The sequence below is a fragment of the Aspergillus chevalieri genome, chromosome 4 (assembly GCF_016861735.1).
Source record: "Aspergillus chevalieri M1 DNA, chromosome 4, nearly complete sequence".
NCBI classification, from domain to species: domain Eukaryota; kingdom Fungi; phylum Ascomycota; class Eurotiomycetes; order Eurotiales; family Aspergillaceae; genus Aspergillus; species Aspergillus chevalieri.
This window is the reverse complement of record NC_057365.1, coordinates 3,393,489-3,410,543: the sequence shown is the minus strand read 5'-3', so window position 1 is coordinate 3,410,543 and position 17,055 is coordinate 3,393,489. Positions and strand designations below refer to the sequence as shown.

General features: G+C 49.9%; 4 protein-coding genes across 4 annotated transcripts; 2 read left to right on the top strand and 2 right to left on the bottom strand.

Moving 5' to 3' along the window:
* Positions 1-3,605: 3,605 nt before the first annotated feature.
* Positions 3,606-6,455, bottom strand: ACHE_41214S (putative C6 transcription factor (NirA); the record flags this gene model as incomplete). Its single annotated transcript, XM_043279499.1, has 5 exons — positions 3,606-4,737; positions 4,784-5,152; positions 5,205-6,150; positions 6,202-6,256; positions 6,312-6,455. The coding sequence occupies 5 exons, from the start codon at positions 6,453-6,455 to the stop codon at positions 3,606-3,608; spliced, it is 2,646 nt and encodes an 881-aa protein (XP_043137172.1).
* Positions 6,456-8,476: 2,021 nt separating this feature from the next.
* Positions 8,477-9,961, top strand: ACHE_41213A (uncharacterized protein; the record flags this gene model as incomplete). The annotated part of the gene is made up of 1 exon (XM_043279498.1): positions 8,477-9,961. The coding sequence occupies one exon, from the start codon at positions 8,477-8,479 to the stop codon at positions 9,959-9,961; it is 1,485 nt and encodes a 494-aa protein (XP_043137171.1).
* Positions 9,962-10,843: 882 nt separating this feature from the next.
* Positions 10,844-14,114, bottom strand: LIG4 (DNA ligase (ATP) DNL4; the record flags this gene model as incomplete). The annotated part of the gene is made up of 6 exons (XM_043279496.1): positions 10,844-10,863; positions 10,927-11,465; positions 11,520-11,652; positions 11,709-11,840; positions 11,888-13,998; positions 14,053-14,114. The coding sequence occupies 6 exons, from the start codon at positions 14,112-14,114 to the stop codon at positions 10,844-10,846; spliced, it is 2,997 nt and encodes a 998-aa protein (XP_043137170.1).
* A 1,112-nt stretch (positions 14,115-15,226) lies between these two features.
* On the top strand, positions 15,227-16,990 carry irs4 (the record flags this gene model as incomplete). Its single annotated transcript, XM_043279495.1, has 1 exon — positions 15,227-16,990. The coding sequence occupies one exon, from the start codon at positions 15,227-15,229 to the stop codon at positions 16,988-16,990; it is 1,764 nt and encodes a 587-aa protein (XP_043137169.1).
* Between the last annotated feature and the right edge of the window lie 65 nt (positions 16,991-17,055).

The window sequence follows — 17,055 nt, the reverse complement described above, 5'->3', positions numbered from 1 at the left end:
TAGCGGGGATTTCCTAAAAGGGTAGTAAAACTTCGTGGGGCATCTAGCTGGATTATCATTGGTTATATGTCTCCGAAAATGCATCAGGGTTCAAAATCCCAGGTTAACGTCGGATGCAAATAGAACGCCGTGATTTCGCCGATTCGGCTCCAGAAGCCTGTCTGTGAAGAGCATTTGGTAGTGTATCCACAGCCCCACGACATTCTACTTCCTTTCTAGGAAGCCCGCACTAGTTATAGATGAGTGCTGACACAAATCCCTGTACATTACTCCGAACAGTGTGATTACTCAAACATCCGGGCTTTGCAAAATTTGTCAATGTACATTGTACGGGAGAACTGGAGCTAGTTCACATAACGGTCATCGAACAATGACACATCGGAGCTAGAGATCATCCATGCGGTGCTGGTTGAGTACTCCAGCATAACCCGTGAAACATATCATTCCATTGAGAATTCCAGGTTACCAATAAACACCCATCAAATCCACCATCGATACACGGGCTTGTCTATTCATCGATTGAACGGAACTATTGGCAGGCGCACTTGCTACCATTCGAATTAGCCACATCAACACTCGAACTGTTATAGAGGAGATGAAGAAGAGGAGCATACTTTCCCTCGCAGCTGTTACCAGTTTGTCCAATGGCAAGACACTATTCATCATCAGCAAACATATCATAGACCCATGTTTAACAACATACATATTCAGCGCAGCAGACATCTTTATATTCACTGCCTGATTCACAGCAGACATCGCGCTTTTTGAGGTTCATGGGGTTGGCTATGGCGCGACCAGCCAGGAGGGCAATGAGGATGATGAAGAGCTGCATTTGTTTGGTGAGAGCGGAGAACTCCTTCGAGATTCAAGTGGTGCTATTGAGGTTTGGGATTAAGAGAGGCTACTTGTGTCCAAGCGGGTGGGATGGAGATATTTATCTCCCGTTCCCGATGTGTCCTCCGTACTTTGTGGGAAGTATCGGGATCTTGCATTTGCAACCGCAGTAGAAATGTCACACTATAAAACAGTGTCACGCGAGAGATACGCTTTTTCGAGGTCGGCATCTCTCTTCCGTGAGTGTGCTCCGTCGTTGTGTCTAGTTAGCTAACGATGGTCCACTCTTCAGGTGTACATCGTAAACCCGATTTCGGTGGCCGTCGGCCGCAGAACACCGAAGAAGCTCAAAGCAGCTTGAATGAAGCGCAGTTGGCTGCCAGTTTAAATCCAGATCGACGTTTATGTGCGCCTAGAAATTGATCGGCCACGCCCTAAACCCCCCTCCCCCAGACTTCAAATACCCTCGCTCTCCCCAGCAAGCGGTATCTCCCACATACACCTAAAAGTGCACAATCTGATATACCGTCGCGACTCATATCCAGCACAACTTCACTATATTTCGGTGGTATTGCGTCGACAGCCGCAGAGCACTTGAGAAGTGGAAAGCAGCTTGGGCTTTCCGGTGGCAGGCCGATAAACACCACTTGAAGGTCAGGGCAATCTACACGCTCAGGTACGGACACTCTTTTGCTTTGTTTCCTATGTCAATGACCGTGGCTTCTCCAATGGGATGGCATGGTTTGACCTGAGCGCTTAAGGTGTCGCTCTTATTTGTTTTCTTCTTGAAGTCTTTCAATTCTAACATGATTGTTCATCAAGTGTGCCGGTATCCGCCATCAGTTAACCCCTCGTCCCTGCTATCCACGTCAGTCGACCTCTTGAAGGGCAAATTTGCTTTGGAATAAGGAGGAAACTGAATAACCAGATTTGCGCAACCTACAACTTCCTGGATTGATTAGTTATAATTGTCGGTTACGCCCCAATTGCCTCCCTATACCTCTTGCAGATTGCGACGTACACCATGAATGGTCCATCTACTGTTGGCACACTTGAATTACATCGTTGAACGTTATTTGCACCAGGTTGGGTCATAAGAGGAAGCGGCCTGGCCTCCTATTCTTATGTGTCCGAAGCGGTAAGATAGAGAGCAGACATTACCTCCGGTGCATCATTTTGTAATGCTAATTGGATCAGACCATGTCCACAATGCATTGTCTTGTCGTGTGCGGAGCGAAAGTCGCGAACAACGATGTCGATGCAGCTCTATTCGGGCACTTTATGGGATTAGCGAGAACCCTACAGAGCCTCAATACCAACATTTCAGGTACTTTCTTGAGCCATTTTCCGTTAAGTGAGCATTTTGCATTGCTTGCAGCTCAAAATATGCCAATTGAAGATGTCAAATTCGGGCAGGATCAGATGAGAAAGCCGCTTTGAAGGTATACCAGGTCACAACACAGTGCCCGGAACAGCTCATGGTTTACTGAATGCGACGAGAATGACCTTATTAGTAAAGTAGTGAGTTGGTTTCATGCGGAAGCTGCAGAGGCGAAAAGAGGGGATGCAGTTACGTTTTTCTTCCAAGGTCACGGCGACGATCAAGGAGGGATGTGGTTCAAGGATCGGATGATGAATATGGTAGGAATGCGGAGTCTTACTCGCTTGTTGGCCATGGCGTTCAACTTAACATTATAGCCTCCCGCTGACACTCAGGCCACCTCGTCCGAGAAATCACATTGGACTCTTTGCGAACCCGTAACCGATTATCGCTGCATCCTGCAATGCTGCCGAGGAACATTGGACTTTTCACAGGTCATCGTCGGGGAGAGCGCGCAACATGACATTTTCAGAGGGCCTAGTGAAATATATTAGACGATCGACAACTTTATTCGACATGAGGAGTTATCTTGAACCGTTCCTCAAAAGCCACGATTACAAGCCGAGCAGTTACGCGACCAGCATGAATGTCGCCCATGTTCTTGGAGTTCTGCGATGTTTTAGAAACTGGTGTGTGGAGCAATATGATCACCATGGCCCGGAGTCTATTTTCCCTGAACCACTTCGGTGGCTCGCCACACTTATCATCCGAAGCCGATCCGATTACACTGCCCTCTTCGAGTGACTGAGATACTTGGTCCTTTCGATGAAATTGGTTACGAGAGACGCAGAGTTTTTGGGCCGGAGATTAAACACGAACCCGATGCAGCGAGTGATGTTGGTGACCATCGTCCGTATGGATTCGTTTTACCTTCGGGGCATTCAAGACATCAGCGCTGCCTTGAAGGAGTGTCATGCGTATTGTCTGAGCATTAGCGAACTGGCACACCAGGCTAGAGAACCGAAACAGATTGAGTATCCAAGGCAAAACTCGTTGCCGTGTTCTGAGTAGGTGAGCAGAGGGATAAAATGTTTTATGACAGTCTGCTGTCCCTCTACATAGTGGTTATTCGGGATCGCTCTTTTGTGGGAAGCGAACATTATTATATACAGCCAGGGCCTGTCAGTATTTCGCTAGGATGGATGTACTTGTGGTTCTGCGTTTGTATTCATAGTTGTCTTTGTCTCTGCACGAGGGAGGAAGCAAGCGAGAGAGATCGAGTTGATAAAGGATAAGGGTTATGGCTGGCTTTCGCCTAGTAGTACAATATATAAGTTTTCTAGCCCCACAACCACTTCCACAGCCACCTACGAACAAAAGCTCAGTTAAAGATGTTCCCTAGGAATACAATGGAAATTAACATAGCATTGCCACTAGTATTCCACATGAATCACGGCTGAAAGTTCTGCGTAAATCCCATATTTCCATAAACAAGCGGATTCGGGCCCTGTCCCGATTCAGGAGCAGGCACCGCAACCGGAAACTCCATCGGCTGCGACGGGACTTCACCGCTACTCCCAGTCGGTGTCTGAATATGAGACGATTGTGGCTGCGAGGGTGCTGCAGCAGAACCAGTAATCCCATTCCATCCCTCCTCCCAGTTACCCATTCCCATGTAGTTGCGAGTCCACCAGTCTTGGCTTTCATCCACGAGATTAGGTGTTGAACCGTCGAAGCCACCAGTCATTGGGGATGCGTCTGTACCGGCAGATGGGCTTGTTTGTTGGTTATCTATCGGATTGGCGTCGTACCACGCATCGTGATGAGTGAAGGGAACGGCTTGAACGGGGTGAAAAAGATGGGATACCGGCCGTAGATACGTTGGTTCTGGTACGAACTGGTTATCCGGCTTTTGGCGCTGGATGCTAACAGGACGACTTGGCGGCTGCGTAGCGGGTACCGAGGTAGGGATGGAGTTGTTTTGTTGGTATTGAGGTGTCATCGGCATAGCCAAGCCTGCGGAGATAGGTTGGAAGTTGCTTTGCTGAGAAAGCGCGGGATGCGACGATGGCGAGTTTCCTGTAGCGGCTGGCATGCGAGGAGGCGTTGCCGCTGGCGGCGATTCCTCCGAAATCGCGGACGGTGATGTTGGCTGATCCCAAGATCCCCAGGATCCCCATTTTGCATGTGTACGTTCGAAGGTGATAGACGCCTCCTGCGGCAATGGGACTTGCCACTTGTTGGCAGAGATGTCCAGAATGCGAAGAGTGCGCCGTGCGCAGAGCCAGCCCCCAGCCATTTCCTCCAGATTCCGGAGCCCATGAATAATGTCCCTCTGGGCATTCTTCTCTGGTAGGTTCAGAAGATGAATGGTGCAAGCGGTATGTGCAATGTAGACCGCAATATTGCAAATCTGTTGGAAGCCATATGTACGTTTGTACATACGAAGGAGCTTCGAGATGGCAGAAGCAGCCTGTGTGCACAGTCTACGGGGCGATACATGTTGAGGAAGTGGCGAAGTCGACTTGGTGTATTTCAAAAAGGGGCGGTATAAATGGATGAGAAGGACTTGATAGAACATGCTTCAGATGGTTAGCATGGCCTGGCTACAGTGCGGGCACTACTTACTGCATCACTAGAACCTGAGGGAGCTGCCCCTCTTTAGGTTCCAATTCAAGAGGCAGCCCCTTCTTCCAGGCTTCAAGACGGGTATGGACCTCGGTGAGTTTCTTCAGCTCCAGTTGTTTGGAAGGAGGCTTCTCTGCGGATGGTGGGAGATAGAAGAATATGAGCAAGTCACCGCTGATCTCACTCAGCTTCGAGATCTGCAATGCAACGTTTCGAGTCCGTGAGGGCTGTGTGCGTTCGTGATCCACCCCAGCATCCGTGTATGGAGACCAGAGCTCTGCTTCCTCGTTGGGAAGCACATCGATTTTCGGTACGTTGCAGTTGGACGTTGTCAGCTGTGGCTGGCGGCCCAAGTAATTAGACCAACATCTATAATAGTTAGCTACCAGAAAGACTCAAAGAGTGCAAAGAATTGACGAACTTGTCGAAGAGATAGCAGCCCCAAAAAGTGATCCGTCGCGCGTCAAGTTCCTCATCAGCCAAATTGTGTGTGCCATGGCTTGAGACATCAAGGTTCAGGCCCAAATCGAAAGCCATGCGGAAGCTCATGCCGCTGTAAATCCAACCTTTGCCTTCACGGCCACAGCCAGCTTCCCGGACGGACATGAGCGCCAGCGCCTGAACAGTGCAGAGTTTCGCATTCTCGTGCTCGTCGTTGGCCAAAACCAGCCTCTTTGCTTCCTTGAAAAAATGGTCTCCTGCAGTTGACGAATCGTGGGGATTCTGAAAAGCCCCTTCCCGAAAACTGAAATGGCATCCAAGCGCCAAGATGGCATTGACCAACAAAGATGAGCAATATTGGCTGGAGATTCCCCGAACATAGTCCCGATAAAATAGGTCTTTGGAAAGGGTTGTGAAGAAGGGGTAATGCCATGTAAAGTACATCGTCATAAGGTGACTGATAAGCTGCTCATCATTGCTGACATTTGTCCACTGGACAACCGCGAAATCGCCATGACCAGGTTCACTTCTGGTATTGAGTTCGGATAGCTCTGACCCAGGTGGTAGGAAGATGAGGTTCGACGTGCCTCCAATGAATTTGCGAGAACCATCCAACATCAGCTCGCTGACCTTGTCCGCCAATTCAGACTCGAACCGATCTGCATGTGTCAGATCCTCGTCGGCAGGACCGGCGTTAGCAGACGCTGCCAATCCTCTTTCTTGATTCACGATCGATTCTGCCACATCTTCCAGATTGTCGCAAGACCGTATTTGTCGCACCAGCTCGAATGCCTCCTCTTCATCTCCGTAATTCAGGATTGCTTGAATGATAGTCTGCAACGTTGTATTCCGAGCCGTTCGTACTGTGCCGGTGTCCTTTCTGTACACACCTTTTCGACGATGATCGGAGTTGGGGTCATAAATGCCTGGAGTGAGTCAGCTGTGTTCCTCAAAAGAAATTGTATGCAATTTCGTACATGTCGTGTGATAGACGGAGGAGCAGGCCGCGCAGCTTGGAAGGTTCCCGTCACACTAAGCGCAATTGTCAGCTTACTTTGGCCGCCAGTACATAGTTCCAATGTCTCACTTTTGATTTTCTCCGACGACAAGCAATGCAAGCAGTACTGACGCAGCGTCTCTTTGATGATGGACCTTTATCGTCTGCGCTTGCGTTCTTTGCCTTGCTGGTTGCCCGATGGTCCTTGGGTGTTTGAGAATTCTGCATCTCCATGGTTATGTATTTAGCAGTGCGCGTGCTGGAGGACGAGTGAGACCAGAAAAGGTCATGCTTCGTCGCATGAGGTAGGTAGGTGACGGGTTAGGCGGTTTTCATGGACGCCGATTCGGACAGAGCATCGCCGCCGGTATAGGGATTCGCGGGGGACTTATAGAGCGAAGGGTCGACATGCGCATAGCATTCGTTAACTGGAAAGAAAGAGAGAGATAGACAGTTAGATGCTGCCATCAAGGTCATATCCATCACCAACCATGGACAGACAAACTCACAGATCAAGGACAGGGACTTCACCCCACAGTGGAGCGGAGGATCTGAGGCGGAGGGGAGCCGAATCGCACAGACGGTTACTGATGGAGGGCGATAAGAGAGAACAATGGAGAATGCTGGTTTCCTGTAATCAGCAGAGGACTATTGGGCAATCTGATAGAAGCGACGAATCTGATTGACTGCAGTCGCAGCACGGAGTATGTACGGAGTGCAGCATGGAGATGAACTGCCCGGACTAGCGGGGCTGACTAAGACGCGATGTTAATCGGACAATTTCGTCCTAAAAATCAAGTATAGTCTATTCTACACAGAAAGCGAGAAAATTGGTCAATGTTGGTAAAATTGGTAGGGTAAGAACATTAATAGAGCTCATTGTATACGGAGTAGTGCCTGTGCTGTACGAAGATAGCCCTCCTATCAGGCTATCAGTCACAAGTCAGCCTTAAAGAGTTAGGCTACTCGGACGAGACAAAAACAAAAACAAAAAAAAAAACAAAAAGTACGAAGACTGACTTTTGAATTATTCTCCTGTATTGAATTTTATTTCAAATATTCAGGATCTCCAGCGCAGAGTGCATAGTAGTAAGAATTCTCATACAGACCGCAGTTGACAGCACAGCACACAGCATTTTATCACAAATGAATATCTTGCGCTCCACAGTCTTTGATTTATTATTATTAATGAGACATGAAAAGTTTTGATTACTTTGTTTCATTCTTTCATATAAATAACTCACTAATTATTGTCGTGGTTATGTTCGGTATCAGTCAGAGACGCTAGAAACAACCTTAAAACAAGGAAGATTCTAGGGGGTTTCTACAACAGGGTATATCCGGAGTATGAAGGATAAAGGACCTGATACAACACAACTCTATTATCCAGACAATAGTGTTACATTCCATGGTAGTGATTAGACAATTATTATTCTCCTGAATACTACTCTACTCCATGCATTTAAAATAAGCATGATCGTGCGTAACAGAGTGTAATACAGCATTACGCATTGGGCAGACGCAAAAAAAGGCGGTGTCGTGCTGTTTGCTGTTTTGGGCACCTCGGCACTGGGCGCTCCGCTTTTCCTTAATCCCCACCAATGATATATGGCATATACCATTTGCGTAACGTTTCCGCAACGTCCCGAAAAGACGACCAACCCTTCGTAGTGTCCCTTGCGGCCAATGATATGCATCGGATATCTCTGACCGCTCCGGTATATAATACCACTGTAATGTCGTTACCCGCAGCTTATCTGGGCGGGTCACGGGATTGTGTTCGCTTGCCGTCAGCGAAGAATGACATCGCTGCTACTCCGTCTCTCTCGTTCTCTCTGCTATTAATTAGTCTGTGTCTTTCTCCTTATAATTCGTCTGCTTCTCTTCATTTCCTTTTCTTGTTTCCGACCAGCTCCCACGCCTTCTATTCTTTCCTTTTTTTTTGTCATCCCACAGAATCCTAGCCCGTTGTCAGACCTGCAGAGTCGCGTGCCTGCATCCGGACCGCTGCCCAAAGCAGCCCCGGCCATACCCATCTCTGGCTTATTGTTAATCCTCGACAGCCTCACTGCCAACGCAGCACCTCTGCTTGCTGTACATATTCTCTAGGCTTTTCTCACTGGGAGGGTGCTTCTATTATTTATTTCTTCTATACATCGATGTATCTCGTTCAGACATTCGACCAGTGTGCCTCATCAGGCTTAGGCCCAACACAATTGTTCTGTGGTACAAAGGTTTAATGATACTACCTGACAATGATTCCCAAAGCCTTTTTATTTACTCCCGTGGCTTCTCCGAAAAGCAGCTACACCCATGGTGACGGCAAGCGTTGCCGGCGGGATGCTTTCGGAGATGTCTCCGACTACTACGACTTTCCCACCGAGGCTCCTTCGACAACCCACACCAGCCCGGTTGTCATCCCCGCAAAATACGGCTCCTCTGTGAGATCTTCGCGTCAGTTGTCCACCGGTAGTGGTCCCAAAACGCCGAAACGCTCACAAACCCTTCGTCGGGCTCCGTCGAATGTGTCCGGCAAGGGCCGTCCTTTGCCCTCTTCCGTTGCTTCCATTTTGGAAGCTACTGCGATCCCGGCTCCCAGACGTAGCCGGTCCATGCGTACAACCCGAAAGCTCCCTCGGAAGATTCATGTGGAGGATTTCAGCAAAATGTTGATGGATGATGTGGAAGAAGACCGCCTGCTGGTAGGGACTGGGAACTCCGCCTTGGATCTCTTACTCAGTCCTCCCGAGGAGGCCGAAAGGATGTCCATTACGGGAAGTGATAGTGATATGGCGTCTTTCTCTGGTCGATCTTTGTCGACTGAATCGACGCCGTCGCTAGACCATGACTTGGACTCGCCGTCGAGTTCGCCGGGATCTTTCTCGCCATTCAGCCCAAGGAGCCCTTCAGCGAAGAAGCACCGACGAGTGTCGCTTCCCGAAGATTGTGCTTTCGACCATCCCCTTCTCGATACAGTGTTATCCGATGCTGAGATGGATGACATGGTCCAAACGAAGGCCGCCTTGACAGATCCGGTCTCCCCTCAGACCCCATCCCCGTCCCGGTCATTCGCACGATTTGGATCCTTTAAATCCAATCTGACGGCATCATTGCGCGCCATCAAGTCAGCAGCTCAGACTGTGTCCGCATTTACTACTCCGTCTGTTCAGCCGGATGACTTCCTCACTCGATCTTTGTTTACCATCACGCCCGAACTGACGGACGACCGTCGACCTCCACCAATGGACGAACCGCCATCGCCTGCTCTTCGGCGGTATTTGAATCCTATTATCGTTTCACCGGCCGAAATGCATATCTACCACGACGAGCACCCTCATGGGGCTGCTGAGGCTTCCCGAAAATGCCCGGTTTCTATTCAGATGCAGACTTATCGCCGGAGCGGCGGTCGCAGCAATCGCAAGCGTGCATTCCACCTTGCTGGCTCAGGGGGTCGGGGGAGTCGACCATGCTGTCCATTTGATCCGGAGATCTCTCCCATGTCGCGGCAACGAGAGCCCAGAGAGAACAGCGACTTCTTACGCGTGGTGGTCTTGGAGATGAACATGAGACGCAGCGGCAAGCTCCGAAACGACATCCCCCCGCGGGCGCGGGTATGGCTGCCACCGCGCAAGAACAGTCAACCCCGATGTGCATACAACGATTACTTTTACGACGACTTCGACGAGGAGGACGAAGACGAAAATGGCATTCCATCGCGATGGATTGGCATTACTGTTTGAATACTTTTTACTTCTTCTGTGTACGACTTATTGCAACCTTTTTAACTTTTGTCTTCATTTTGGAAATACCATGAGCGAGGCGTTTGGGATCGGGATGTGAGATTGTTTCATATATCACTTGGAATACAGAACAACAGTTGTCTTATCTTACCACTTGTTTAATCTACTCATTTGAATGCAACAACATGCAACATGACGTTCGCCGGCCGGCCCCTGCACTCTGTACAGTACAAGCACGCTATCCACTTAGCCAAATGGCACATGAACAGGTCATCTGTCTGGGATTGGACATGTACAACAACAACACAGAACATACTTGGTAAAAGGATGATACGCTCTTTACTTCGTACATCTCCGGGCAAAATATATGAGTACACACCTCAGTACATACAAGTACTCCGTATCGTACAACGACCCCTGTCTCGATTCGCGAAATACCCGATCCGATCCAATCCCACCTCACTTCTTATCTCAAATCTCCACCCAATCGCAAACGCGGGTATCGCGTCTTTAGTTATACCAACGCTTCAATCATACTCTACGGAGTACTATGTTTCGATGCTAAATACGCAGCAGTGAAGTTACCGCACAGGGTGCAGTACTTGACCTGCACGTGTATACCCTGCATTTACTAATTGGGCGATAAGCGTGCTGTATCTCGGGGGGACATACCCTGGATATTGTACGGGGCTAGTATGGATTGACTGGTGGGATGGGCAGGGATTACGGTATTGTATTGTGTATGTGTGCGGGTAGCATGGGTATACATATGACTCATTGGGTTGGTTATCATGCGATGCTAACAGATTTGATCCTTTGGCCTGAGGGGGGGAAGTAGAGGGATTATTGGTATCATCGCAAGCTAATCAAGCAACACTCGTATCACCTAGCAGGTTGAAACCCTACAACAATCATTAGCACCCACACATTTACCATGAATCAGGTATCAGGAGAAGGGAACTCACTCTCCTCGTCCAACAACGTCTTCGCATCCCAGCTCTCCTCAATCCACTTATTCGTGACGATATGCGGCACTTTCCTCCCAGCGCCTCGGGCCGCCAACGATCCCCGAAACGCGGATATCTCCGCAGCCGGCGTGTCAGGGTCCATAATTACGTGCGTTATGGACTTGTCTCCTGTGTCAGAGGCAATATCCGCGCCGGCGAATCGGGCGATATTAGCCATTGCGACTGTGCGGAGGCTTTGTGCTTGGTCTGTCTCCTTTGTTTCCTCAGTTTGGGGATGGTTAAAGTAAAAAGTGAGACCTTTAAACAGCCAGCCAATTGGGGTTTCATAACCGGTGGATGCACGTTCTTGGATACGTTCGGTGATTTTGGTGATTGTATCGGGGCACTGCGAGCTGTCAAAATTGTACTTTTTGCTCATCTGTTCGAGGATGTCCTTGAGTTCGTTGGCTGTCATGTCCCGGGCATAGCTATCGTTGAACTGGTCGAGGTTCGATTCGACTTCTTCTTGCTTGTTGGCTGTCATGAAAAACATGTGTCTGGCTCTTGTGAGCTCTATTTCAACACCAGGAAAAGTGCAGGTGTAGGCAAACCTTGCTTCAAGGGGCAGTAGTAAGTCTGGAAGACCTACATCGACTGTGTTTTGCTTGACACAGTCCATGAGCCATGAAGGTCGGATTATATCTATTTCACCACTCTTTTGCAGGGATGCAACTTTCACCGTTCCTGTATGTGTCAGTTTATCTCTGTTGGGTATCTTCATCGAGATGGCTGTGGCATACTTCTATCCGCGACGCAAATGGTATTCGGTGCAGCAGTGCTCGTCTGAAAGAATTTACCCCCGTTGGCTTTGACAAGGTGTTCCAGCTCAGCTTTCGACTTCTTCTCTGGTACGCTTGAATCCGTCAAGATGTCTATTTATGGTTCAGTAGGGCTCCTATGTGAGAAAGCATCGACTTACAAAAGTTCAACCCCTCGAAAATACGACCAGACGGTCCAACATATCCAACCTCCTTGTCTGCATTGTATCCTGCGATTTCAAGAGGCCTCTTTGTCGTTCTCTTAACCCGCTTCTTACGACTGTTATCAACACTGAACTCCTTCTCTTTATGCTCCTGTTCCACATTCGATTTGAGATCGAGGAATTCTTGCACAGAAAGAGCAGTCTTCCAGTCCTTGTCACTGCGTAATCTCTTAAACCGCGGGAACCGCAGAGTCAGTCCCATTCGGAACTGGTCGCTAACAGAAACCGACGCCGCCTTGACACACAGAACAACCGAGTCATCTGGCTTAATCCATACGTCTGGTCGTTCGTACTGTGCATCCCCACCAGCCAGCTCGATGTATGTCATCGGTGGCTTCTTTGGATCCCAATCCATCCATTTGCCGTCTGTGTGATGGCGGATATTCGCGTAGTCTTGCGCGTTGAAGCCTCCACCGACCTTGCAGAAGGAGTAGCATTTCATGGGATTGGTACTTTGTGAGCTCTGGGCGCCGTCGACGCGCAGTCCGCACAAGAAGCTGGAAAGAGAACCACCCCGACGACCGCTGCCGTAATACGCGCCAACCACAATGAGATCCAAAGATTCCCCAAATTCAGTCATGTACTCTGGCTTTACCTTCATCCAGTCGTCGTGTCGCTCGTTCAACCGGTAAGGCGATCTAGGGCTTTTCAACACCAACCCTTCAGAGGCTTCCGCGACAACTGTTCTAAGGGCGGTCTCAATCTCTGCGGTAGTGGTGGCCTCTTGATACGGATGTATCTCAAGTCTTCGGTTAACTGATTTCACAGCCTTCTGCAAGGCATTCCGACGGTCACGTAGAGTATACTTCGTCACGTCGCGCCCATTCAGATACAATAGATCAAAAACACGAAAAAGAGGACGTGGTCCCGTCGAAAAGGGATTCCGCTGCTCAGCAATTGCAGCTGTCTTCAATGTACCGAACGGAACAGGCGCATCCTGCTCGGGATCCCATGTGACCATCTCACCATCCAGAATTACGCTCTGTACACCGTCCACAAACGCATCCCCAAGATGTCTGGTCAGTGCGCCATTCTCGTCGTGTATCCCGTTCCCGTAGAGATACGTGTAGTCCTTGGCCTTCCTCGACCAGAAGCCAAACCTCCGGCCTCCAGGTAACGAACTATCAGGTGCCATATGGAGCTGCATACGCTCTCCATCGAGCTTCTCTTCAATCCAAAAAACCGGATCGTCATCTGTTGGCTTCATTCGGCTAATCATCTTCTCCAGCGAATGCATTTGAAACTGTGCCAGTTGGGGTTGGAAACATTGCATCAGTGTTATCCCCCGGTCTTCTGCCTCCAGTCGAAGATTAGGGTCGTGGAGCTCCCAGCAGACGCGCCGTAAGCTGCTAGAGATACTATACAAATTTTCTGCGTCCGAATGCCACACGTCAAAAAATGTCCGCTCCGTGGCTCCAACCTTCATCTGTCGCAAGATAATCCGGATCAACCACAGAAGCTCCTCGGGACTCATCCGACGATAGAATTCGGCCAAGATGGGTAACTGGTTTTCTTCCTTCGAAGCTACGGACAACTGGTCGAGTTTTTCATTCACCTCTTCGATTAACATGTTCCCGAGTTCCGTCCGCATCGGCCGTTTCGAAATCACGTCGTAGCATCGACCGGCGAAATCGCCAGCCATCCGAGTCGCCGCTGTTTGTCCCGGTAGCTTCCAATTGAGCAGGTTAAACCCGTCCTCGGAATTCTTATCGATCTTCATGATTTTCACGAGCATCTTCCCGATCACCTTCTCTTTCATACCGTACATCGCGCGATCCCGGTCCCTGTCCGGAAGAATCAGCCTAAAAGCCGGGTAGATATCATCACCCACCTCCCTCCTCCACCGGGATATGAATCGCTCTATGATATCACGTCGCCTTTCGATGGGGTTGAGGTTCGCGGCGGACTTTCCACTAGGACCGACTTTCCGGCGTGCGGGACCTTGGCCTGCGGGTCTCTTCTTGATTTCGCTAAGCGGGTTGAAGAGGGTGAGAAAGAGTTCGTGGAATGGGAGTGTAGGAGAATGATTGTGTGGGCGGTTTGGGAATCTACCATTGTAGCGTTAATTTTGATGAACTTCCCAGACCAAGCTCGACTCATACTTCTCGTCAAGGTCTTCATCCAGCTCCTCAGCCGCAGGCCCCATAACCTCGTCTGAAACCATGTTTTCGACAATTCCCTCTTGTGGTTTTGCGACGGTGGTTTGCGATGGAGCAAAAGCTGTCTTTATGTTTGACCAAGTCCTAGGCTGCAGCGCCGATAAGATAAGGAAGCATGTGACGTGACATCATACTTGGTCGCTGGTGCCTGAGGAATATGCAGGGCATTATAGTCTACTTCTGGCTAATTTCCACCACAACAATTCAATTTTCCTGACACTCAATTAGAAGCCAACGGATATCCCCATAGTTCTCGTAGTAGTTAATAGGGTCCGCTCCATATTCCAATGGCCACTAATCCCCGACGTGCAGCAAGCTTGAGCAGCCAGGGTCTACTCTGTACTTTACCAGATGCTCCATCTTGGAACTACGACTCCCATGTTGGGGAATAGCGTTTACAAAGCTATGCTGTCGTCGATGCAGGCCCCGTGCTCAACCAACATATTGGTAATGTGTCGTCGTAGCAAGTGACGGCCGGTATTTCTAGAGTTTTGCAGAGGTCTGGATGGGACCGTGGGGAAGATATCTTAATTTACGAGTGATCCATGGAAAGCATTCGTTATTGTACGAGCCTTGCTAGGTTCGGAAAGAATCCAGTCAGAATGGCAGAGGAGGCGAGATGTAAGATATTAGCAAGGCGCAGCATTGATACATCTGTATCTAATATTTATGCTTCTGAAGTCCTATCATAGCATGTTTCTAGGGCATGACCTATGAGGTGGCCTCCAGATTGGGCCAAGAAGATATACTGAAGTCGAGGAGTTGGTGGGCGTTTAGGTGGCTCAGGATGCGCCACCTTAGGCGGAGTGATGAATGGTAATAGTCGTATTTAGATCGTTGCTATGAGAGAAATGATGTGAGAGCAATGAAACAAAGGGATTAGAGAGAGACGCCGAGAAAAAGTGGATGATACATGAGGAGAGATATTGGGCTTGATAACTAGTTATGGGCAATGACCACCGTGATGAGTCAGCATCACCGCTCCCAGCCTCGTCTTTATGAGAACGTCCATCGGGTCTTTTTCATTCACAAAACGACTTATATTTATAATTTATAACTAATCCAATTCACCTTTGGGCAGTGTCGTCTTGCCCCAAACTTCTCTCACTCTCCATGTATGGCGAGGCCGCATTCCTCTGCTTCGGTCCGCAGCAACCAGACGCACCATGTCCCTGACGGTATCAACCTAGCGGCGCTTCAAGGAGCGACACTCGCATTCACCAACACTCCTTCCAAAGATACTGCATCGCAAGGCGTCAAGAACAGAATTCAAACCATGGGAACCGCCGTCTTTCCAGATATCCAACCACCACGCCCGCATCATCATGATGCTCCGACCCGATCACTGTCCCCTTCCGATACCGACTCCCTTCCACCACCGGAAGCGGGTTCTGTCAGGGACAAGATCGGGAGGTTCGCGGCCCATTCGCGCGCATCGAGTCCATTGAGTCAGAATAATGAAAATACACTGGAGAACGTCAAACTCCCGGTCCGATCACGAACGCCACAACTCGTCGCCGCCCGATTGGCAGCGGAACGGTCACCCGTACGGAACGAGAAGAAACCTACCGGAGGCATCATGCATGCGCAGAGCAGACAGGAACCAGTCTTGGCTGCCCCAAAGCCAATGCGAAATCCAACTGCGTCCAGCCCGGCCCTTCAAAACCTATTACGAGAGGATCGAGAACCGCCCCCGTTGCCTCGAAAGCCGCCGGCCATTCCGCGAAAGCCGGTCATGTCCCCGACTTCCTCTACTTCCAGCATTGCCCGCATTGCTGCAACAAGGTCCACCCATTCTCCGTCCCCTACACCTAGCTCGCAGAAGCTATTTCAACCGCCGCTCCCTCCAAGATCAAGCACCTTTCCCACAGCACCGCAGAACAATGATGTCAATCACAAACCAACGAACGGTTCCCGTACCAGTCTGAGTTCAGGACCCCTTTCGCCCTTTTCCGATGAGAGAAGACCTGCTCTACCACCTCGACCTCGACCAAATGGGTCCCCCGTGTCTCGGGGCCTTCCCAGAAGTCAGGGAGTCATAATGCAAGACCCCGAACCCTCCAAATCAATCCCTACACCCAGCATGGCATCCCTATCGACCGCCTCGCATAAAAACAGCAGCACCAGCACCCTCGACAAATCAAGCGGCATGGACACAGAATCACTATCCGACGCCATTGTCGCCTCGTCCATCGCATCATCCCACGCACCCCCGTCGAAAAAGATACCCCCGCCCCCGCCCAAACCCCGAAGAAGATCCCGTTCTCGCTCCATCCTAAACAGCCTGGGCCACTTCCGTAGTAACTCTAACGATGCCAATCGCTCCCACCCACGACTCCCGAGCCCTCCCAAGGGCATGCGCCAAACACTCCGCGATCCTCCCAAACCAGAACCCCCAGAGCACAACCACCACCACTTAATCAGACACCCCCACAAGCACCACGAAGGAGACCGCAAACGCTGGCAAAGCGCCGTGGGCGAACAAGAGCGCAAGCGCTACGAAGGCGTCTGGGCCGCTAACAAGGGGCACCTAATCCCCGTGCCCCCGCTCCCTTCCCGAGCAAAAGCCCTCGGTCCCAATGCTGTCGCATACTACCAACAGGTCCGAACAAAGTACCCACCCAATACGTCAGACATGGTATTAAACCTGGTCGTGCGCGATATCTGGTCGCGCAGCCGTCTGCATGAAAACGTGCTATCGCAGATCTGGAACCTGGTTGATAGGCAGAAGAACGGCCTTTTGGACAGAGAGGAGTTTGTGGTGGGAATGTGGTTAATTGATCAGTCGCTCAAGGGGCATAAGTTGCCCTTCAGGGTGCCGGATAGTGTTTGGGATAGTGTTCGGCGGCTTTCGGGGGTAAAGCCGCCTTCGTTGATATAATTTGGACATGTAAGCTTGGAGTAGGGCTGGCGTTACTATGATCCGGAGTCTTTTGGATTCTGATT